Raw genomic sequence first — 26,223 nt, 5'->3', positions numbered from 1 at the left:
TAAAAGAATTTACACATATTATATCCTTTATACATATATAAAAATATATAATTGTATGTACGACTTTATTTCTCTACTTTATTATTTCACTAATTCAGTTTTCATTGCAGATTCATGTATGTTTTTGATCCTGTTGTTCATATAAAAATTTTATGATGATGCATATCATTTATAATGTTAGGTCAAGGATGCAGTTATTTTAAAATATAAAGACGTCAACTGTTTCTTTCGAATCCTTTGTGCCTTACGAAGCATGCAGTAAATGCTAAACAAGTTGAACAGATTCACATGCATTTGTGTTGCTTTTTATTTCATTTCATATGGACATACAGACATGAACAATCTGAATGTATTCACAAAACTGACAATAAATGTTGGCATGTGTGCAAAGTAAAATTCAAAGCGTGGCTATGCATGTTAGAAATGCTGGAGTTGTTTCCCCATAACTAAGAACTGTTGTAACACTCACATAAGACAGGAATCAAAATACTGGCAACAGTTTCATTTTCAACTTTTACCAGATCTATTTAGATTCTCACATTTTTCACAAATGGAAAAAACGAACAAAAACAGTGTGACAAAACAAACATCATTTCGTGCATCGCTGTGCATCATTTTAGAACACATTGCCCTATGTTTGCCATGTTTTTGTGATGCCAGTATGGTATTTGATAGTGTTAATCATTGGACATTATATAAAAGGTTGCAAATCAATTATCTGTCTGTACAGTTCATACTCTAGTGAACTGGTATGGCATACAACTGTAGTGTACTATGTGCATTGGGCAGTACCCAGTTCCTTCCATATAACAAATGGAATGAAGCAGGAACGTGCCTTTATTATTTAATATATACATACAAATGATTTCAATCCAAGTTGAGAAAGTGTCAAGTGGGGCTTAATTTTACATCATTGAAAAGTCCTTCTATCGTAGGTTAAAGGAAATTATTGAAGACATTTTTGAGAATTAAATCATAATAATATAAAAACTTATTACATGGTTTTTCAGTCCACTTCTTTCAAATTACGATGTAATGTGATTTGGATTTTTAACGTAACTTTAACAATTTTTCAGTCATATCGCTACAATGTCTGCAATGGGCAGTTTATAGTGATGTCTAGAACTGGGGCATCATGCCGCAGACATGTAGCATGATGTCCCACCCAGTCACATTATCCTGACACTAGGCCGACCAGTCCTAACACTAACCTCTTAATGCTGAGCACCAAGCGAGGCAGCTGTTAGTACCATTTTTGTAAATTTTTGGTATGACTCGGCCGGGGATCAAACCCACGACCTCCTGCATCCAAGGCGGATGCTCTAACCATTAGGCCACCGGAGCGGTTCACTTCTTTCAAAGTACTGTCTCCTCCATGTGAACTTCTTAACTGCCATGTCAACAGTTACATTCTTTTGATTTAAAATGCAATCAGATGATGAAGATATGACAAGACACTCGAAGAAACATGGTTTATGTAAATTTATAGAAATTGTTCTTTGAATATCAAAATTACATCATTTACATCTTACTGCTGTGCAGTGTATTGCACACCGCCGTGGACAAACTTTAGTGAATACATGTAAATAAAATTAGTTATTGGCTATAAGGATAGTCTTCATTAACCATTAAGCCTTCCAACATAGTACAGTGCCTATGCCATGTTTGTCAACAACAATGTATTTATTTTGATGAATTAAAAATATGTGTTTTCAATGATGACAAGAGTAGCTAACAGTAAGAACTGCACTTTAAAATCTCTGTGGAACAATATTTGTTTTAATTCTCAGATTATAGAGAGAAGTAATAAATTACTCTTTAAATTTTTCTAACAGTTTTGTTCATAGAAATGAGAGACACATTCTGTACTTGCAGATGTGTCTATACTTCTGTAAATAAAACAGCTATGATCGTTTAAGTTTAAAAAACACCTATGATCATTTAAGTTTAAAATACCTTTATATTTTAAATTAGATGCATGGACCATACAGTGTGAAAAACGTATCTGTTTTTATGACGTACATGTAAACAGGTAAAAATATTTGATTCAGCTTGTATGGTACAACAGAACTGTGACAATGGCAACCACAAACTTAATTTTGAGAAATTTTGAATGCTTTTCATTTTTCAAGGTTTCTGAGGTGAATGAACATTTAGAAATAGAGGTATCAAAACCAAATGTCTATCTGTGATGGTGGTGGTGGTGGTGATAATAGTGGTAGCAGCATCAACAACCAGTAATGGAATTAGTAGTAAGAAGATGGTGACCATGAGAAAAACAAGAATAAATGTGAAGTGGTATTGATGGTAGTTGTATTGACAAGATATTGACAAAGTATGCTAATAATAATTACAATATATACATAGTAATTGACATACTTGTTAGTATTATGCATATTCAACATGCATTCACAGAAATATCATTAAATACAATCATACAAGTTCTTTTAAAACATTTACATTTATTTATACCTTTAATTTCTTCACCTTCGTAACTTTAATTAGTGTTCACAGATTTTCAGCTTTTTTGCATTAAATAATGCTCAAATGTTTCACCAAATAAGCTGTTTGAATAGTACCTTCATAACAATTTATAATAATAATAATAATAAATGGAATGTTTTATTTAATGGGTTTTCCCCCATTAGTTTTTAAATTAAGGCACATTACTGCATTCTACACATATTTCTAATTCTATACCCAATATTTAAAAGAAACGCTGACGAACACACAAAACTACACCTGCAGATGTACACATATACACAACACCTGTAAATGGACACATACATATAACACCTGTAGATGGACAAATACACACAACACCTGTAGATGGACACATACACACAACACCTGTAAACAAAGCTACATCCTTGCATGGAAACTGTATTTGATATATTAATACTAATTCATTGTGTTAATCCAAAGTAATACGAAGATAAGGCAAACTATGGTAGAATAATGAATGATGTGTCCAAATATTCTCTTGCCTACATTTTTTGTGTTCTAACCTTTCCTTGATACCCGACTGAGTGTGTGTGATTTAGATTTTTAACGTAGCTTTAACAATGTTTCAGTCATATTGCTACGATGTCTGCAGTGTGGCAGTTTATAGTGATATCTAGCACTGGAGCATCATGCAGCAGACATGTAGCATGATGCCCCACCCAATCACATTATCCTAACACCAGGCCGACCAGTCCTAACACAAACCTCTTAATGCTGAGCACCAAGCGAGGCGGCTGTTAGTACCATTTTTGTAAGTCTTTCTTATGACTCGGCCAGGGTTTGAACCTGTGACCTCCCGCATCTAAGGCAGACGCTCAAACCATTAGGCCACCAGAGCAGTAGATACCCGGCTGAGCATTTCTGCTATTTGTACTGATCTTATTTTATCTAGATACATCTGTCTGAACACCTCTACTGTCTCTGATGATTTTGTGTTCTCTAACTTTATCTAGATACATCTGTCTGAACACCTCTACTGTCTCTGATGATTTTGTGTTCTCTAACTTTATCTAGGCACATCTGTCTGAACACCTCTACTGTCTGTGATGATTTTGTGTTCTCTAACTTTATCTAGATACATCTGTCTGAACACCTCTACTGTCTGTGATGATTTTGTGTTCTCTAACTTTATCTAGATACATCTGTCTGAACACCTCTACTGTCTGTGATGATTTTGTGTTCTCTAACTTTATCTAGGCACATCTGTCTTAACACCTCTACTGTCTCTGATGATTTTGTGTTCTCTAACTTTTTCTAGATACATCTGTCTGAACACCTCTACTGTCTCTGATGATTTTGTGTTCTCTAACTTTATCTAGGCACATCTGTCTGAACACCTCCACTGTCTCTGATGATTTTGTGTTCTCTAACTTTATCTAGATACATCTGTCTGAACACCTCTACTGTCTGTGATGATTTTGTGTTCTCTAACTTTATCTAGATACATCTGTCTGAAGACCTCTACTGTCTGTGATGATTTTGTGTTCTCTAACTTTTTCTAGGCACATCTGTCTGAACACCTCTACTGTCTCTGATGATTTTGTGTTCTCTAACTTTATCTAGGCACATCTGTCTGAACACCTCTACTGTCTGTGATGATTTTGTGTTCTCTAACTTTAGATACATCTGTCTGAACACCTCTACTGTCTGTGATGATTTTGTGTTCTCTAACTTTTTCTAGATACATCTGTCTGAACACCTCTACTGTCTCTGATGATTTTGAGTTCTCTAACTTTATCTAGCACATCTGTCTGAACACCTCCACTGTCTCTGATGATTTTGTGTTCCAACTTTATCCACATACCTCTGTCATAACATCTCTACTTTTCTGCATATCTTACATTCTAGCTTTATCTATATACCTCAGCATGCCTACTGTCTCTGCTGATCTTATGCTGAAACCTTATTTGCATGCCTCTGTTTGACAACCCTACTGTCTCTACCAATCCTATCTTTTAACCTTATTTACAATTTACATATCTGTTTGAACACTCCCACTGTCTCTACCGATCTCATCTTGTAAAATACATTGGCAATTTACAGATCTCTGTTTGAACACCCCTACTGTTTCTACCAATCTCATCTTATGTTGTAACCTTATTTACATATGTTTTAACACCCCTACTGTACCAGTATACTAGATGGAATGTTTGAATTGTTCAGTGTTTGACTTTGGTAACTTGCAACGTCTATAACTAAAAGATCCCAAATTATGCACTGAGCTACAATGGTGAAACATTTTCTGACAAATACGAAGGATGCTAAAATATTTGTTCATCCATAATGCTTTATGATAACATACCCTTTTTCTCAAGTGTAAGCCAATTAAGTTTAGAAGAAAGACCAGTACAAAGTAAATCAACAAGAGTATCAAGTATCATTTATGTGATTGTATTTACTACATGCTGTGTATTTGCTAGATGTTTGTATTTAGTTTGAGGAAGCATACAAATCACAATGTACATATATGATGTATTACTTCCTCCTAATTCATAATCATACAGAAAGGCAAACTTTATTCTTATATTTTGATGAAAATATCTGGCACACCTTCTAAATCGCATCCATTTTCTCTCATGGCTTTCAACAAGTTCAGTACAGTTGCTTCCTTATAATGTGACCGTTTCCATTCTAAAAGTATTTGAAATATCACATTACATGTACTGTGGTTGTTTTCCATCTCTATTTGGTCAATCTTTGCCTTTGGCACTCCCAGATCTATACCTAGCAAGGGATATTCCCTTCCTATTTTCCGTGCTAGGCGACTCAGTTCTTTTTCACTTGGTGATCTGTTCAAGATGGGTTGAGGGATTTGTAATTCTGCAAAACATGAACATAGTAGGGCATATTTAAACTTATTATACTACTATCATTAAAAAGGATATTAAAAATTCTTTAAACAAGAGAATGATTAATTTTTAAAAGATGGATGTAAAAGATATAGTTATAAGCTTTCTGTAAACAACAAAATGATTCGTTTAAAAAAACAAAAGGATATACAAGACCTAATTAACAACTTTCTTTTAACAAAATTATTTTGTTTTTAAAAACTGGATGACCATGGGTATAGTTCAATTCTGAAAAAGACACATGGAAAAGTGATCAAATTTTTGCATGTACTACAGCATGCTGCTATTTCTGACCTAGATAATATAGCATGATGCTATTTCTGACATGGAAAATATAGCATGATGCTATTTCTGACATGGAAAATATAGAATGCTGCTATTTCTGAACTAGATAATATAGCATGATGCTATTTCTGACCTGGAAAATATAGCATGATGCTATTTCTGACCTAGATAATATAGCATGATGCTATTTCTGACATGGAAAATATAGAATGCTGATATTTCTGACCTAGATAATATAGCATGCTGATATTTCTGACCTAGCAGAGGTCTCGCTAGGATATTAAAACTAGGAGTCCAGGACTCCCATTTTGGTAAAAATAGGAGTTCCACCATCAAAAGTTGCAGTCCCTTCTTTCCTACAGAATCAACACGGACGTGAGTGCATCTATATTTAGATGGAGAGGTTTTCGTAATGTAACCATGTAACCACTCAGTTTAATATAGCTTCATTACAACAGTCCATTGACAGGATTGCAAATTTATGGTTTATTTATTTGTCTATGTCCTTCTAGTAATTTTAGGCAATGGTTAAATAGTATCTGATTTGCTGTTTTTCCCCCGTATTTTCGCAAATACGTGTCAAGTCGTAAAACAGCTTAGACATTAAAACGCATCTCGCAAATTCCACAACATAGCATTGTCCCATATGTTTCTGACCTACATAATTTGCATTTTAAAGTTAAATCTTTAATAAAATCATACCTTGGCTTTGCTTTATATGATTTGTATTATTTTTCTGAAAATATCTGCTCGATGATTTACAAAAACAGAAAATCTAATAAACTGGTACATCCCAGATTTAGTGAAGTCCGCCATAATTTCCCGTTAGACCTACTGGTTCACTTACAGTTTCAAACTAATTTTCTGACGAAATAGTGTACAAGAGGCAGTTAACATATATATATATCCAGATCACTGATTCTGATCTTAAAACACATGTTTGTATGTCCTATCATCAAAGGATATCATGCAGAAAATTGATAGTTGCTACCTTACTCGGAAAAGGGTTAAAGGTCAATCAGCTATCAAAACATATGCTTGTGAATGGGCAAGAGTTTGTCAACGTAATTGATATCAAAACTAGGCCTAGCTACTGATGTACTGATGAATACATTTCCTACAACACTAGAACTAACCGGGCTAAGTCAAGGTCAGTCAATGTACCTCTTAAATAGCTCTTGTTTGTCCATCAGAGTGATACTGAATTTTGTCAATCCAAGTAAGAACTCATTCCAAACACTAAGCTAGGCATCACACACTTTCTTACACTTAGCTACTGTCCTATCCGAACTATCAATTCTTGCAGCTTTAGCACTGTTCTGAACCTCGTCACAATCTTTGTAAGTCTGCCGTAACCCCACAATACTTATCCAGATTTACGAATGGCATTTTGTCTAAGTCTCAACATGTCTTGATTCTCGTGCACTACTTATTCCGATACATTCGGAAATGAACACAATAACAAAAGCTAAAGTTGTTTATTTGACGTACTTTTATAAATGACCACATGTACATCTCTGGGTCTTTCTGACTCTGAATTCAATCACTGTAAATATCAGTACATTTTCCCACCCGGGCGCCAGTCAAAGCCTTTGAACTTGCCGCCCAGCTATTGCATCATGTTCTTTTTGATGTACTCTTATAATGGCAACATGTATGTACATCAAGGGGTCTTTCAGGCACTGAATTCTGTCATCGTAAATATCAGCACAGCTAACTGATCAACACATTTTCCCACAAAGCAGGTGGCTGAAGCAGGACTAGCAAGTCTTTGAATTTTGCCACACACCTAGTACATGCGTACAGAGGACTCCCGCCTCAGTGATTTTCTGCATCCCAGATAAAAAACTGGTGTCCAAATACGCGTAATTAAGCGTTTCCAAGATCTCTGCCTATATAATATAGCATGCTGGTATTTCTGACCTAGATAATATAGCATGCTGCTATTTCTGGCCTACATACTTTAGCAATGCCTCATTTCTGACTGATGTAAAAAGCTAATATTTCTGACCAACATACTTTACCATGATCATACTTCTCACCTAAAATTATTTCTGTATGCATTTCTTTATACAAATTGACTGCCTTACAGTAACAAACTACAGGAGTCACAGACAGAATTAAGCCTGGCTATGTCTGTGTTTGATGTTGCAACTGTCATCACAGACTATATGCTTGTGTGTTTGATGTTACAAATGTCATCCATTACCTCAATGCTTGTGTGTGTCTTAAGTTACAACTGTCAACCCTGACCTCTATGCTTGTGTTTGAAGTTACAAATGTCATCCATTACCTCAATGCTTGTGTGTGTCTTAAGTTACAACTGTCAACCCTGACCTCTATGCTTGTGTTTGAAAATGTCATCCATTACCTCAATGCTTGTTTGATGCTACAATTATCATCCCTGTGTGTGTTTGATGTTACAACTCATCGCTGACCTCTATACTTGTGTGTGGTTGCTGTTACAACTGTCATCACTGACCTTGTGTGTTTGACATTACAACTATCATCTCTGACCTCCATACTTGTGTGTGTTTGATGTCACACCTGTCATCTCTGACCTCTATACTTGTGTGTGTTTGCTGTTACAATTATCATTTCTGACCTCTATACTTTTGTGTTTGCTATTACAACTGTCATCTCTGACCTTGTGTGTTTGCTGTTACAACTGTCATCTCTGACCTCTATAATTGTGTGCTTAATGTCACAACTGTTATCACTGACCTTTTCAAAGAAAAGGCAGGAATCATATGATCCTGCCCTGATATCAATGAACGGATGTGTGTGGATATGCATGCATGAGTAACATAACTGTTTATGAAAAGGTTTGTGTGGATATGCATGTATGAGTAACATCACTGTTGATGAATATGTGTGTGTGGATAGGCATGTACAAGTAACATCAATGTTGATGAATAGGTGTGTGTGGATATACATGTATGAGTAAGATCACTGTTAATGAACAGGTGTGTGTGGATATGCATGTATGAGTAACATCACTGTCAATGAATAGGTGTGTGCGATATGCATGTATGAGTAACATTACTGTCAATGAATAGGTGTGTGTGATATGCATGTATGAGTAACATCAATGCCAATGAACACTTATGTGTGGATGATATGCATGTATGAGTAACATCACTGTCAATGAATAGGTGTGGGTGATATGCATGTATGAGTAACATCACTGTCAATAAACAATTATGTGTGGATGATAGGCATGTATGAGTAACATCACTGTCAATGAATAGGTGTGTGTGATATGCATGTATGAGTAACATCACTGTCAGTGAACAATTATGTGTGGATGATATGCATGTACATGTAACATCACTGTCAATGAATAGGTGTGTGTGATATGCATGTATGAGGAACATCAGTAACTTACAGTAAATTACAAAGCCAATGATCCATGCATACAATATATGATATTGTTCACTACGTCCCCTAGGTAGGCTCTAAATCATGCAAATAATAAGCTGATCAAATTTACATGAATACAATAAGCCTGTAAATAAAGCTTTGTTTACAAACTAAATGTTTCCCTTTCTGAAAGATTTGTAAGCAAGAAAGTCATTAGTGTAAGAAAAGTAGGTCCATTTACTCAACTTATTTTAGGTGGTTTAGGATGATATGAGGAACAGACTGGCCAGATTCTAACAACATACCATGCCTACAGTTGGAGATTTGCCTGAAGACAAAACTTTCTGTGGTAAAACAAACAATTAGAGCAACAAATGAAAGAATAGTAGGTTACTGTGAATTATGTCTACCAGTGGTGTTCCAGGATGAAGCCAGGCTCCATAAAATCTCTACGACAAACAAATAGACTTTTCATTAACACAAATATGTATGCTGGTGTTAACCTGAAAATAACTAGTTCATGCATAAAATGTAGATAACTGTGGTCTATTTGCTCCAGGTTAGCTCCCAATGAAACAAAGTAAAATGCTGACCATCTTGTACTAATACTATGCCTATCCTTATATTTTGATAAAACACTAAATCATTAATAATGGAGTTATCATGTATTGGTTGTTGTTGTTGTTGTGGGGTTTAACGCCATTTTTCAGCACACGATAGGCTATGTATGTCGGCCAGTATTAATGGTGGAGGAAGAACCCGGGAAGAACCACCGACCCAAGAGAAGCTACTGGCAAGCTTTCTCACATACCCACACTGGTCCGAGACTCGAATCCACATAGACAGAGGTGAGATGGCAGTGATCCGTAACGGAGAGCGCTTTAGACCGCTCGGCCACTCGGGGCCCCCATCATGTATTGGAGTTATCATGTAAACAACAATGTTATATGTGTAAGAAAAAATGTCACTTTGACCTATTTTTATGAGGTGGTTTAGAATTATGTAAGGAACACTGAAGCCAAGCTTTGTCAACACACCACACCTAAAGCTGGAAGTCAGAGATAAAAAGCTTTTTCATAATGTTCAATCCTTAAATAGTAAAGTCTTTAAGACAAATTGGTCACAGTTATCTGCAATCATGATCACCTAACTGGTCACCAGAATGATGAATGGAACACCAAGACTAAATTCCATAACACCAAGACTAAATTCCATAAAGAGTGATGAATGGAACACCAAGACTAAATTCCATAAAGAATGATGAATGGAACACCAAGACTAAATTCCATAAAGAGTAAAATGGAACACCAAGACTAAATTTGACAAAGAGTGATGAATGGAAAAACCAAGACTAAATTCCATAAAGAGTGATGAATGGAACACCAAGACTAAATTCCATAAAGAATGATGAATGGAACACCAAGACTAAATTCCATAAAGAACGATGAATGGAACACCAATATTAAATTCCATAAAGACTGAGGAATGGAACACCAAGACTAAATTCCATAAAGAGTGATAAATATAACACCAGGGATAAAGTCATAAACATTCTATGCTTAAAGCTGGAGCCATTATGGCAGAAAGACAATACCATTTTAGTGGGAATAATAGGATGGAGACAATAGCATGAGTATAGCATATGTTATATGTACACGTAGGCTAAAAACTTGTACAGTGATTAAAGAATTTTAGCAAAAGGACTACTTTACACTGCATTCTTGAGAAAGGATTAGATGGAATGTGTTTAATTCCTTATTTCCTTTGAAGCATTTGTTAATATTGGACCCAAACAACTTCTTCACCATTAAATTTGGCAATTCAATAATTAAAGCAGACACCATAATGAATATCAATCAAGGGTTGTATAAAAATGTGCAACATGTAAAAAGTGAAAACATCCTCCTGTGAATGCTGGTTTCAGAAATGAAAGAAATAATTTAGAACCACTTCAACATCCCTCTGAAAAAAGGACACAAATAAATGTAATCCAAATAAAACAAAAACATTTCAAACTGCTTTAACATCTTGCATCCAAAACAAATGGATAAATTTAAAAGACTCTCGGGATTCATAAAGAAGCTTACCCTTCATAAAGAATTCATCATTCCCTGCTGTTCCTGCCATGACCCTGGATAGAGAAGCAGAATACTGCAGTGAATCCTGCAAAATAGAAAATATAGCCATCAAACACTAAAGTAATATAACATGTTACGATATTATTGCAATAGACTGATTACAAAATGATAGATAATTCCAATTTTCTTGAAATTCTATGATTATATGATTGCAAATATTGGTACAATAACATAAAAGATGGCTAACATCCTGCAAAAACTTATAAGACACTAAATGTTATTGCTGGTACGATATTTGCTTTTGGGTACCTCCACTTCTAGTATCCTGTAATGACATACGGGCAAAGTTGCTCACTAAGTACATATGAGAGGTACCCCCACTTGGGATTTCCCAACCTCACATCTAGTATCCTGCAATGATATACAGGCAAGATTGCTCTCTGAGCAAATGCGAGTGGTACACCCATATGAGAATTTTAAAACTGCACCACTCTCTTCCTGATCACTACAACTTGTTAAAACACCCCTGATCCTGACACACTTTTTTAAAACTGCACCACTCCCTTCCTGATCACTACAACTTGTTAATAAACCCCTGATCCTGACACACTTTTTTAAATCTGCGCCATTCCCTTCCTGATCACTACAACTTGTCAATAAACCCCTGATCCTGACACACTTTTTTAAAACTGCACCACTCCCTTCCTGATCACTACAACTTGTCAATAAACCCCTGATCCTGACACTTTTTTAAAAACTGAATGAATCACTCAGCTCACCTTAAGTACCAGTAAATGTATAGAAAGCAAATAGAGTGCAATATTTATTCTTTCTTATTACAAGCCATTATATCCTGACTTAGTAGTGACTAAAAATGAACACTGCACACTTCTTTTGTACCTATTTTTCAGTGAGGATCAATGAATTGTTTTCAAATGACTTGACCATGAAAATCAGAGACTATCCGCAGACTTCCATTATCCTACTCAAGCCATGCTTGATGAACTTCGTAGCTTGATGTAATGGTCAGTTCAATGATCAATAGGAACAAATGTTCATTCTTTAATAAGTAACAGGACCTTTCTTAATGATGAAGATTTACTATTTCGGAATTCTCTGTTATGCTTATTCAAAATATGCAAAAGTCAAGCAGGAAAATGTTCCTAACAATATCTGCTTTTATCATGCAACATTCCACCAAATATAACCAAATGTTCATGAAGAAATTATCGCGATGTGTGGCAGTATTCCAATATAAATAAAAACTTATTGCAATGTGTGGTAGTATTCCAATATAAATAAAAACTTATTGCAATGTGTGGTAGCATTCCAATATAAATAAAAAATTGGAACAGACATATTTATGACTGAGATTACAGTCCAAAAAACCTATGTTATCTCTGTAGGTCTAGTATATCCACTACTCTTACTTTTGAGGATCTACATTTTTTACTAATGAGGATCTGTTTCTCCTTATCATAAGGATTCACTTATCTTGCTATTGAGAATCCACTTCTCTTAATAATGATGACCTACTACTCTTACTATTGAGGATCTACTTCTCTGACTACTAGATCCCCCTGCGGGTCCGGGGTTGTAGAATTGGCCCGACGTGCCTCGCTACGTGTCGTAAAAGGCGACTAAGTAGAGGCAACCTGTTTGCCGTGGGTTGCGTCCCGTGTCGGGGGAGGAAAGGATCCTGGTAGTTGAGCAGAGGCTTTCCCTGCAATACACTACTTTGGCCTCTACTTCTCTTAGACGGGTGGTCGGGATGGACCCGGTTCCGACAAATCGCCTGGTCACGCCGAGCCCTAGGAGGTCTTTATTAACTTTCTCACCTTTTTTCTTTTTCTCCTTGTATCTCTCTTGATACCACCGTTGCCCCTATATTCTATTCCTTTATATTTCCCTTTTCCAAGTCTTAGAAGGCTTCCTAGAAGGCGGTGGCTTAATGGGTCAATCAGGGGGTAATTTTACCGACCTTAGAAATTGGCGACTTCAAGGTCAATCAAAGGTAATCTTATCAACTGAGTATGGCATTTGTGTATCCCTGGCACTTGAAAAGTGTCCCCTTGTTGGGCTCCTTGGTGGGTGGGGAGCACGGGTGCTGAATTTTTAATCTAGCCATCATGGATAATTCCAAAAAAAATCAAAATAAAAGATCGAAACCCTTATCAGAGTCTGACGATGAACCATGTAGTGTGGAGTCATTTCCACGCTTCATGGTCATACAGTCAAAAGATGCCACAAAACCGCTTGCCGCACTATCTCCATTTGTCATCGAAAAGACTATCACAGGTTCGATTGGCACACCCAAAAGTGTTAAAAAGTTGAAATCGGGTTGTCTTCTTATTGAGTGTGAGCGACGAGGTCAATCAGACAATATCAGGAAAATGAAAACGTTCTTTGATATCCCAGTAACCTCGTTCGCTCACACCACACTGAATACGTCCAAAGGCGTGATTCGCTGCCGTGACTTGGCTGGAGTCACCGACGCTGACATCATCGAAGGAATGAAAGGTGAAGGTGTCACTGCAGTCCGACGAATACGTATTAAACGTAATAACAATCTGCAGGACACCAACACCATTGTACTCACCTTCAACAGGCCAACTGTACCCAAAGTGGTAAAAGTTGGCTTTTTGCAAGTAAAGGTAGAGATTTACATTCCCAACCCCCTTCGGTGTTATAAGTGTCAAAAATACGGCCATCACGAAGACCGCTGCTCCAAGAGCCAAATATGTGGCCGATGCGGAGACAATGCTCATCAGGAATCTGATTGTAGAGCAACTCTGCATTGTGTCAACTGCGGAAAAGAGCACCACGCAAATTCCAAGGATTGCGATACCTGGAAACAGGAGAAGGAAATTCAGAGGGTAAAATACACATAATATTCCCTATCCAGAAGCCAGAAAAATTGTACAGGCAAAAACAGCCCATCCTGGCCCATCCTTCTCCACTGTAGTGAAGAGCAATCCTAAAACAACGAAGGACGCTCAAACACAAACAGAAGCACCCGATTCAACACCAAATTCAAACACCCCCCATTACCCAGCACAGAAAAACACGGCATCTACTCAGACTACATTTAATAATACCCAACAACCTAAATCACCAAAGAGTAAAAAATCTCACGGAAACAGGCAACAAAAGGGGTCAGATGACCCCATCAAACTTTATAACAGGTTTGGAGACATCGAGAGCATGGATGCAGAAGAATCTGCTCCATGCGCCCAAGGGAACTCCAGACCTACAAACAAAAAATTCACCCCCGTACTTCCTCCAGAGAAATAACAAAACAAATTCCCTCTGCGAAAGGTCTAACCTAGCTCCACAATCTTTAATTTAAATTTATAATGAAAAACACTATCATACAATGGAATTGTCGAGGACTTAAAGCAAATTACAATGATATTCTCCTGCTTTTAAATGAACATGATCCTGCGGTAATATGCCTTCAAGAAACATTCTTGAAAGATACGGACAATATCACATTTAAAAACTACTCCCTGTTTAACACCTGCTCTTCAAATGTTGATAGGGCATCAGGAGGAGTTTCTGTTATTGTAAACAACAGAGCTCCTCATAGCTTCATTCATTTAAACACCAACTTACAAGCCATTGCTGTAAGCGTCACTCTACATCGAGTGATTACATTTTGCTCTATTTATTTACCACCAAACACTAACCTAGTACCAAACGAACTCGACAATCTTGTTCAACAGCTTCCTGCACCCTTTGTTTTACTCGGGGATTTTAATGCCCATAACATTTTATGGGGATCAAATCATATAAGTGACAGAGGTCACAAAGTTGAAGACTTTATTTCTAGACACGATCTGTGTCTATATAATACCAAAACACCAACATATTTACACCCAGGCACGGGTACATACACAAGCATCGATTTGACAATTTGTTCTCCTTCTCTGCTTTTGGACTATGAATGGAAGGTCGCTGATGACCTTCACAGCAGCGATCACTTCCCAATCTTTCTTGTAAATCTTAACTCTACAGTCGATGAAGTAATTCCACAATGGAATTTAAAGAAGGCCGACTGGGCCAAGTTTGAAACACTCTGTAAAACTAGGCTGAATGAGGATACAGTTTTCAATGTTGACGACACCATTCAGCATTTTACATCTATTTTAACAGAGATTGCAGAAGAATCCGTTCCCAAGTCCTCGCCATATTGTAAAAGAACCCAAAAACCTTGGGTCACTAAGGAATGTAAGGAAGCCATTAAACTACGCCGAGAAGCATTAAGGAAATTTAATAATCAACCGACGCCCGAAAACTTAAATATATATCGCATTGCCCGGGCCAAAGCTCGCCGCATAATCAAAGAAAGTAAAAGAGCATCATGGAAGAAGTATGTTTCTTCTTCAAACTATCGTTCCTCTGTTAAAAAAGTTTGGGACACTATACGCAAAATAAACGGAAAGAGAAAGCAAAACCCTCTCCGACATCTGACACTGAACAATGACAACTTTAGTTCAAAACGTGACATTGCTAATATTCTTGCTGACAGTTTCTCGAAAAATTCCTCATCATCTAATTATTCAGAAGCCTTCCGAAAACTTAAAACTCAAAAAGAAAAGTCATGTTTAAAATTCACATCCAACAACTCGGAAAGTTATAATCAATTGTTCTCACTATCGGAGCTTAGGGAGGCTTTAGATAAGGCCCATGATACATCCGCTGGGCCTGACGAGATACATTACCAGTTTCTGAAACACCTTCCAGAATCATCATTAACATCTCTTTTGAAACTCTTCAATGATTTATGGATTACTGGTAATGTACCAAAAATCTGGAAAGAAGCAACTGTAATACCAGTCCCCAAACCCGGTAAAGATAGCGAAGACCCCAACAGCTATCGACCAATTGCACTCACAAGCTGTGTGTGCAAAACAATGGAACGAATGATCAATTCTCGGCTTGTCTGGTATTTGGAAACTAACAATTTAATATCTCCTTTCCAAAGTGGCTTTCGATATGGCCGGAGCACCAATGATCATCTGGTTAGACTAGAAACATTCATTCGCGATGCATTTATTAAGAAAGAACATTTAGTAGCGGTTTTCTTTGATTTAGAAAAGGCCTATGACACGACATGGAAGTACAGGATACTAAATGACCTGAACGATCTAGGTCTAAAAGGCCGTCTGCCCTATTTCATATCCAACTTTCTCTCCGACAGAGAATTCAAAGTACGAGTGGGCTCTACCCTCTCAGATCTGCACGAGCAAGAGATGGGTGTGCTCCAGGGCAGTATTTTATCTGTGACGCTCTTTAACATCAAAATTAATAGCATCACCAAGTGTTTGACTCCTGGTGTGGATTGTTCATTATACGTTGATGATTTTCTAATATGTTATCGGTCAAAGCACATGCATACAATTGAAAGACAACTGCAGCAAAATATAAACAAAATTCAAAATTGGGTCAATGCAAACGGTTTCAAATTCTTGAAATCAAAAACGGTATGCATGCATTTCTGTCAGTTACGAAAACATCACGATGAACCGAACCTCACACTGGATGGAACACCTATTCCAGTTGTTGAGGAAACCAAATTTTTAGGTATAATCTTTGACAGAAAACTGACCTTTATTCCACACCTAAAGAACTTAAAAGCTAAATGCTTAAAAGCACTTAACATACTTAAAGTAGTAGCGCACACTGACTGGGGTGCTGATAGAAAAGTCATCCTAAATTTATACAGAACGTTTATTCGCTCCAAACTAGACTATGGTTGCGTTGTGTATGGTTCTGCCAGAAAATCGTATCTTAAAATGCTTGATCCAATTCACCATCAGGGAATAAGACTGGCTCTGGGAGCATTTAAAACATCCCCGTGTGAAAGCCTTCTAGCTGAGGCGAATGAACCACCGTTATCGCATCGTAGAGAAATGCTTTCCGCACAGTATGCTCTCAAATTAAAATCAAACCCTCTGAATCCTGCTTTTTCGGCTGTTTTTCAACCCAAATACAAAACTTTATACGAAAATAAACCAAACGCCATACCTTCCTTTGGCATTAGAATATCATCCAGCCTTGACACTACAAATATAGATCTTTCAAAAATTCAGAAAACATCCATCTCCGAAACACCACCCTGGCTAATTAAACAACCAAAAGTACGTTTTACGCTACATGATGGGAAAAAGTCCAAAACAAACCCTTCTATCTTCCACAACTCTTACCATGAACTCCTCACCGAATTTAAAAACTACACCAGAATTTACACTGATGGCCCAAAGGATGAGGAAAAGGCTGCTGCAGCCTTTGTTTGTGGAAATCACACAACGCAAGTTCGCTTACCAAATGGAGCATCAATTTTTACAGCCGAAATCAGAACAATAGACCTTGCTCTGTAACATATAGAAAAGAACCGTATTTTAAACAGTATCATCTTCTCCGACTCGCTATCAGTACTCCAGTCGCTACACAATAGAAAACTGGAGAACCCATTATTGAAAAACATACTCGTAAAAAATACCGAGCTGAGTGTCTCCCACAATATAATATACTGTTGGTTACCTAGCCACAATGGTATTAAAGGTAACGAAAAAGCAGATCGCGCTGCTAAAATGGCCCTTTCTCAAGAACCATCTGATTTTAAAATACCATATACTGATTTTAAACCTTGTATCAGAAAGTTCTTACGTCAGAAGTGGCAGGCATCATGGAATGATGCTGTAAATAACAAACTTCACGCAATCAAACCAACTATAGGGGAATGGACTCCTTCCTACAGAACCATTCGTAGGGAGGAGGTAGTCATTGCAAGAATCCGAATTGGTCATACTTATATCACCCACACCCACATACTAAAAGGTGAAGACCCACCAGAGTGCGTTTCTTGCAATGAACCATTCACTGTCAAGCACTTTATGATAGAGTGCTTTGACCTACAACCTACGCGCGATCGTTATTACATTGTGCATGACATGAAAGAACTTTTTGATAATATAAACATCACTCGTATTATAGAGTTCTTGAAAGCCGTAAATATTTACTCTAAACTCTGACTTTTATGCTATCACCTTGTGCAGTTTTATGCAATATATATACCGTCCCATTTTAATACCTATTCATCTTTTTTACATCTCCCGTTGATCGGGAAGCTTTATTTTGCACCGTTACCATCTTACCGTTTTTAATTTCAACCATTTGTTCTTTTATATCGCTGGTCGATATAGGACCTTTTGTAAGTTTTAAAAGATTATACAAATAACACTTTGTTTGGCGCTAAATAGCCTAAAAGTGCTGATGCGCCATTAAAAAACAAACAATCAATCAATCAATCACTCTGACTACTGGAGAATGTACTTATCTTACTATTGGCAATCCACTTATCGTACTATTGACAATCCACTTATCTTACTATTGACAATCCACTTATCTTACTATTGGCAATCCACTTATCTTACTAATGAAATCCACTTATCTTACTAATGACAATCCACTTAACTTACTATTGGCAATCCACTTATCTTACTAATGACAATCCACTTATCTTACTATTGACAATCCACTTATCTTACTATTGACAATCCACTTAACTTACTATTGACAATCCACTTATCTTACTATTGACAATCCACTTATCTTGCTATTAAGGATCTACTTCTACTTCTCCTGCTATTGTGAATCGACTTCATTTACAAGGTAAAGCAATCAATCTGACATTCTCCAATTGACGATATGATATTATCTGGATTTGCAACCCATCTGTCCCCACAAAAAGTGTAGTGTAAGAATTATGATGTGGAAAAATGTATTTATCTCCAAATATAATCAGATCTCTGAGGACAAGGTTTGTAATGAGAGCTTATGCATGTGATATCTCATAGCGTGAGGGAAACATTAACATTTAGACCAATGCACAGTCTCACCCTGTGATTCTATTACAAGAATTTTTTTCTTGTGATAATTTTGACCATTTTGTAAATGATTTGATAGAAAATTGAATGCATCAGTAAATCTGTGAATTGAATCAAATAAGAATAATCTACATCACAAAATGTGTGTACATTCTACCCAATCTGAAACATATTAAGGTATGATAAAAGTGAACCAAAGGAATGTTGTTGTTGTTGTTGGGTTTAATGCCATTTTTCAGCACATGATAGGCTATACATGGCGGCCAGTATTAATGGTGAAGGAAGAACCCGGGAAATCCACAGAAAGAACCACCGACCCTCGAGAAGCTACTGGCAAGCTTTCTCACATACCCACATTGGCTGAATCCAAGACTTGAACCCACGCAGATAGAGGTGAGATGGCAGTGATCTGTAACGGAGAGAGCTTTAGACCACTTGGCCAACCGAACCAAAGGAATACATTTTCATATGAATCTACATAAATGACAAAAAGTAAATTTTCACTGAATTTACTAATTTCCCACATTTTGTCAAGTCTCACAGTTCAGACTCTGAAAGTATCACAAGTAAGCACCACCATAATATACAGAAAGAAATAATGTTAATGTATGGTATTATCCTAATACAAATAATTTTAACATATGGTATTATTTCAATACAAATAATTCTAACATATGGTAGTATTCCGATACAAATAATTTTAACATATGGCAGTATTCCAATACAAATAATTTTAACATATGGTAGTATACCAGTACAAATAATTTTAACATATGGTAGTATTCCAATACAAATAAGAGGAATAGGCAACATATGGTAGTATTCCAATACAAATAAGTGGAATAGGCAACATATGGTAGTATTCCAATACAAATAAGTAGAAATGGCAACATATGGTAGTATTCCAATACAAATAACATAGATCTGGTAGATCTAGCTTAAGTTACCTAAGCTCAACAAGTCCCTAGTTATACTGCTGGTGGGGACTCTAAAGTCCATATAATTAGGGTCTTATAGAGCTACAACAACTTCAGTGGAATGAATTCTGTTTTTAAACAAAATACAGTAACTACATGTTGGTGAATGGTAGATTTATCTGTGGTTACCTTAACCCAAAAAGTCCATATTTACAGGGTTGGTGGGAACTCTAAAGCCAAGATAAATAAGGAATTATAGAGCTACAAAAACTTGTGGAATGAACTCTGTTAATGAGCTACTGCATGCAGGTGAATGGTATATTTAGCTGTGATTATCTTAGCCCAACAATTCCATATTTACAGGGTTGGTGGGGACTCTAAAGTCAGGATAATTATGGACTTATAGAGCTAGGGTAACATTAGCAGAGTGGACTCATGTTGACAAAAGCTACTGCACATGCTAAATCTAGCTACAGTTACCTTACCTTAGCCCAACAATTCCTAGTTATATGGCTGGTGGGGACTCCACAACTCCAGGGTCCTAAGCTAGGTAACAGAAAAGAACAAAAACTAACAAGTTTAGTAATATTCAGCAAATAATTAATTTCCCATGAATAGAAAGTGAAAATTTAAAAAGATCTCACAGCATTGTGAATTAAACCCCAAAATGTCCTAAATGCTCTATCACAACTTCAAAATAAAAAAAGAGTAAGTGAAAGTGTCTTTTGCGAGTTTGCAGACTTCTTAAACAATAGCATCTGTGTAGCTCTTGTGTCTGTTAGTATTGGTAGATTTGATCAACTGGTGACGTTTTAAAATATGATCCATCTTTTTCTTACTCAATGAATTTCAAGTGAAAGCAAGTACGAAACCTGTATTGTGATAACAGTAATACAAGTATTGCCAAAAAGTATTGCTCTCAGCTTTTCTATCAAGTCTGATTCATGGTAAAGTTTCTTATTATTATTTTTTACCATATGTGTGGAACTTTACAAATCCTTTTATAATGCCCATGCTGATTTCATCTGGTGGATATTCTTGTTACTGGAATATGTGAGATCTTGCAGAAATTAAATTTTGCATTGTTAAAAAAGCAAATGACAAATAATCAGGCATATGAAGCAGGTTAATTATCTAGAATGGATATATTTCAACAGGATAAATTGACTTTATATCACTGCCTCTTTTGACAGCTGGATCATGGGACCAAGTGCTCAAAAATCTGGATCCCTTTAAAGATCTGAATTTTGAGAGGCTTACAACTGATGAATTTAAATAGCTGAATCCCTTTTCTCTTAGTTCACATGATCAAATCTTTGTTGTTGTTGTAGGGTTCAAAAACCATTTTTCAGCACAAGATAGGCTCTACATGGCGGCCATTATAAACAGTGGAGGACGTGATGTGATTTGGATTTTTAACGTAGCTTTAACAATTTTTCAGTCATATTGCTATGATGTCTGCAATGTGGCAGTTTATAGTGATGTCTAGCACTGGGGCATCATGCTGCAGACATGTTGCATGATGTCCCACCCAGCCACATTATCCTGACACTAGGCCGACCAGTCCTAACACTAACCTCTTAAAGCTGAATGTCAAGTGAGGCAGCTGTTAGTACCATTTTTATAAGTCTTTGGTATGACTCGGCTGGGAATCAAACCCATGACCTCCCACATCTGAGGCGGATACTCTAACCACTAGGCTACTGGAGTAGTAAATAAATGGTGGATGAAGAACCCAGGAAAACCCCAGAAAGAAACACTAAACCACAAAAAGCTACTGGCAAGCTTTCTCGCATACTGACATTGGCTGAACCCGAGATTCAAACCCATGAGATGGCATTGACCCATAATGGTGAGTGCTTTCAACCACTCTTTATTAATATTTATTGGTAATTTGCAATCCCTTCCTGTATTGACATACCCACCAGTCTAGAAGCTACTGAATTCCTATTCTAACTGCTAACAGATACATGTATGTTCTGACCATATGCAACTGAAATTTTAACTGTATGGTTATTTAACATGGTCAGTAATGACAAATAACTGTGATTAAGAGGTGGAAAATAACTGGTTGGTCTGAGATAACCTGAAAAGTAACTATAGAAAACGAACACTTATTTATCATGGAGTCTTCTCAGAGCCATTATGTACAAGACAATTTATGGGAGTTTTTTCACTTGCTGTGTTGTATAAATAGATCATTTTTATGACATAGTCCCCACCTGGGATACAATTAGTTGCTTGCTGGGTTGCAGAAATAGACCATTTTTATGACATAGTCCCCACCTAGAGTATAATTAGCCACTCACTGTGTTGCCTAAATATACCATTTTTATGACATAGTCCCCACCTGGAGTACAGTTAGCCACTTGCTGTGTTGCCTAAATAGACCATTTTTATGACATAGTCCCCACTTGGAGTACAACTAGCCACTTGCTGTGTTGTAGACATTTTTATGACATAATCCCCACTTGAAGTACAATTATCTGCTTGCTGTGTTACATAAATATACCATTTTTATGACATAGTCCCCACCTGGAGTACAATTAGCCACTTGCTGTGTTGTAGACATTTTTATGACATAGTCCCCATTTGGAGTACAATTATCCGCTTGATGTGTTGCATAAATAGACCATCTTTATGACATAGACCCCACCTGGAGTACAATTAGCCACTTGCTGTGTTGTAGACATTTTTATGACATAATCCTGACCTGAAGTACAACTAGCCACTTTCTGGGCTAAGGTTGCATAAATAGACCATTTTTATGACATAGTCCCCACCTGGAGTACAGTTAGCCACTTGCTGGGCTAAGGTTATAAAATATATCATTTTTATGACATAGTCACCACCTGGATAATATAGAGCATCTTTATGACACAGTTCCCACCTGGTGTACAATTAGCTGCTTGCCATGTTGCATAAATAGACCATTTTCTTGACATAGTCCCCACCTGGAGTAAAATTAGCCACCTGCTGTGTTGTAGAACATTTTTATGACATAGTCCCCACATGGAGTACAATTAACCGCTTACTGGGTTGCATAAATAGACCATTTTTATGACATAGTCCCAACTTGGAGTACAATTAGCCACTTGCTGGGTTGCATAAATAGACCATTTTTATGACATAGTCCCCACCTCGAGTACAATTAGCCACTTGCTGGGTTGCATAAATAGACCATTTTTATGACATAGTCCCCACCTGGAGTACAATTAACTGCTTACTGGGTTGCATAAATAGACCATTTTTATGACAGTCCCCACTTGGGAGTACAATTAGTCGCTAGCTGTGCAAAGGTTGCTGATCTTATGTAACAGGATTTGACCTGAATGGACGCCTGGATTAAATGACAACACAAACACAATGTGAAAAAAGATGGAAGTTTATGAATTGAATTAATAGATATATGCATATTCTCTACAACACATATACAGTGTGAGTCTTTTACTCTCTAAACATACAACTTATTCATTTACTTTACACAAACATTTGTTATATGTGAATGAATTTGTGGCTTTATGAAACCTTATGACATGAATAAATAATTCAAACATTCAAAAATAACATCTGATTGGTTGAATATTCCATGGTGAAGGAAATGTTAAACAGTCTCAATTCTTTTCAGTAATGTCTGTTCACAGCTACTCACTTTTCTGATGATTTTAAGTTCTGCTATAGTGTAGGCTACAGTTTAGTAAAGTCTGTGGAGTGTAAAAATCCATTTACACATTTTACTGAATATTGTATTTCTTGTACAATGACATGCTTAGTATGAAATGACAACTTTTGTCAAAGAAGTGGGTGACAGTGTAAATGAGAAAAACACTGAAAAAGGATTCTATGTCTTGAACACTATTTCCTTGCTTTTTTCATGCATTATTAAGTAATAATAATGCAACTTTTGAAACAATGGAAGTTCAAATAATTTCTAATTGTTTGATTACTGGCCCTGTAAATAAAAATGTTCCTTCCATAAAGGTCTGTGTGAAGCAACATTCATATGGTAATCTCTCCATATCACAATTTTGTATCTCTAGCTCACTGGCTAAAAACCACAAAAAAAGCTTTTAAACAATTGCTATAATTATAATATGAAAAAAATGTACAAAATCTAATTTTGGTCCAAACATTTTTTTAAAATGTAGCATTTTATAAACAGCTATATAATCTTTATCAATGTGCCAGATTTGTTTCTGATGTCTCAACAAATAAAATAGTCCTACAATATACGACATATCACATGTTATTTATGTTTGAGTGCTACCCAAAACATAAATATCAGCATCGAGGTCTTACATGTAGGATAGTCCTACAATGTAAGACACATCACCCAACATTTTTGTTCTGTGGGGGGTGATGGGCCTTACTGCCTAACTAATGGCACTGTGTAGCTTGCTTTGATGTCGACTGACAGTGTAACAAAAGTCAAGTTTTCAGAAATATCACACACAACTGGCAATCAATAATGATGCTTTTTTTTACAAAGTAAAGTTATAATGTTTTTGTCTGGCTTTACTTACCCTGATGTCTTTTCTCTAATAAATTCAAATTCTCACAAAAGAACTGGAACTATTTTCAAAACTGGGTTAAGTTGAAATATTATTCTTTAATGAAACGAATAAAAAATATATTATATGCCTATTGGAACTGTAAGCAACATTTCATTTCACTCAAGAAACATATCCTCCACAAGAACCTACTTTGGCATACCTTGACTACCACCACATTGCAACAAATTCAAATGTATGTCAACAGAACATGAAAATATGTCCATCTGCTAGTGTGATATTTTCATTCAGCCAGGATAAAGACAGCACAGTAACTATTTTAATTACACATAAATTAGTGGAAGAGTGTCGATATAAGCTGCCAAGTGTGAGATATTCCTGAAAGATTGACTACTCATTCTGATGTCAACTGACATCGGAACATGATCTACAAGGCTTTTATTTGGGTAGTAAGACATAGCACTAGAACAAAAACAATATGTGCTACATCTAGTTTTATAACGTAGACACATCACCCGATATTTTTGTTCTGGGGGTGATGGGTCTTACAGCCTAACTAATGGCACTGTGTAGCGTGTTTTGATGACGACTTACAGTGTAACGAAAATCAAATTTTCAGGAATATCACACACAACTGGCAACTAATGAACCAACAACAATGCATTTCTACAAAGTAAAGTTATAATGTTTTTGCCCTGATGTCTTTTCTCTAATAAATTCAAATTCTCACAAAAGAAACGGACCTGTTTTCGAGTTTCATTGGCCTACATTTCAGTGGGCTGGAAAGCGATGAAAGCAGGGAATGCCGAAATCGGATTCAGTTGAAATAATATTCTTTAATGAAATGAATTAAAATATATTATGACTATTGTTACTGTATGCTACATTTTGTTTCGTTCAAGAAACAGATCCCCCACATGACTCTACTTAAACAAACTTCGGCACACCTCGACTACCATCGCATTGCAACAAATTCAAATGTAAATGCATCCATTTGCTAGTGTCATATTTTCATTCCACCAGGATAAAGAGAGCACAGGAAGTATATTAATTACACATAAATTAGTGGAAGAGTGTCGATAATGGCGGCCAAGTGTGTGATATATTCCTGAAATTTTGACTCCTCATTCTGATGTCAACTGTCATTAGAACTGGCTACACAAGGTCGTTATTTGGATAGTAAAACAGCACTAAAACTAAAACAACATGTGCTATATCTTACATTGTAGGACTAGTGCTATGTCTTACACTGTAGGACTAGTGCTATGCCTAGGTCTTACACTGTAGGACTAACATTGTTGGACTAGTGCTATGTCTTACATTGTAGGACTAGTGCTATGTCTTACATTGTAGGACTAGTGCTATGTCTTACACTGTAGAATTAGTGCTATGTCCTGCACTGTAGGACTAACATATATGACTACAAATAAAATAACGGTGGGTATGGTAACTAGCGCTCGTTACAAAGAAAATTGGGAGTATCCTTAAATGACTCGAAGGTTCTTTGTAACAGTACTGCATATGTGCAAATTTTAAGTGAGTTATCTTTCAAATAATAAAAAATCATTGGTTCACCCTAATTTCATCGTTCCATTCAAAAACTATCGTACGAAGTTTTCAGGCCTTTTTTCATACATTTAAATTTTATGCACATAGATTTGACCTTAAAAAAAATAGATATCAGCCATATAACACTAAAAAGCTATTTTTTTTAAAAAATGCAACTATTACAAGATATAATATTATAAAATGTGTGAAACTATCTTACAACAAACAATTCTCTCCAAATTAGTTTTTCCCTTGTGCTACTACCTTCTTTTGTA

The 26,223-nt window shown here is 36.4% G+C and overlaps 1 protein-coding gene across 1 annotated transcript; it reads right to left on the bottom strand.

Annotated features, from left to right (window-relative positions):
• Positions 1-289: 289 nt before the first annotated feature.
• On the bottom strand, positions 290-26,223 carry LOC149788499 (death domain-containing protein CRADD-like). Its single transcript, XM_089974496.1, has 4 exons — positions 26,176-26,223; positions 20,375-20,435; positions 11,090-11,165; positions 290-5,325 (listed from the first exon to the last, which is right to left on the bottom strand). The coding sequence occupies exons 3-4, from the start codon at positions 11,127-11,129 to the stop codon at positions 5,027-5,029; spliced, it is 339 nt and encodes a 112-aa protein (XP_089830622.1). The 5' UTR covers positions 11,130-11,165; positions 20,375-20,435; positions 26,176-26,223; the 3' UTR covers positions 290-5,026.

This window comes from Sinohyriopsis cumingii, chromosome 11 (genome assembly GCF_028554795.1).
Source record: "Sinohyriopsis cumingii isolate HCF-2022 chromosome 11, ASM2855479v2, whole genome shotgun sequence".
Taxonomy (NCBI): Eukaryota; Metazoa; Mollusca; class Bivalvia; order Unionida; family Unionidae; genus Sinohyriopsis; species Sinohyriopsis cumingii.
This window is presented reverse-complemented; position numbering and strand designations above follow the sequence as displayed.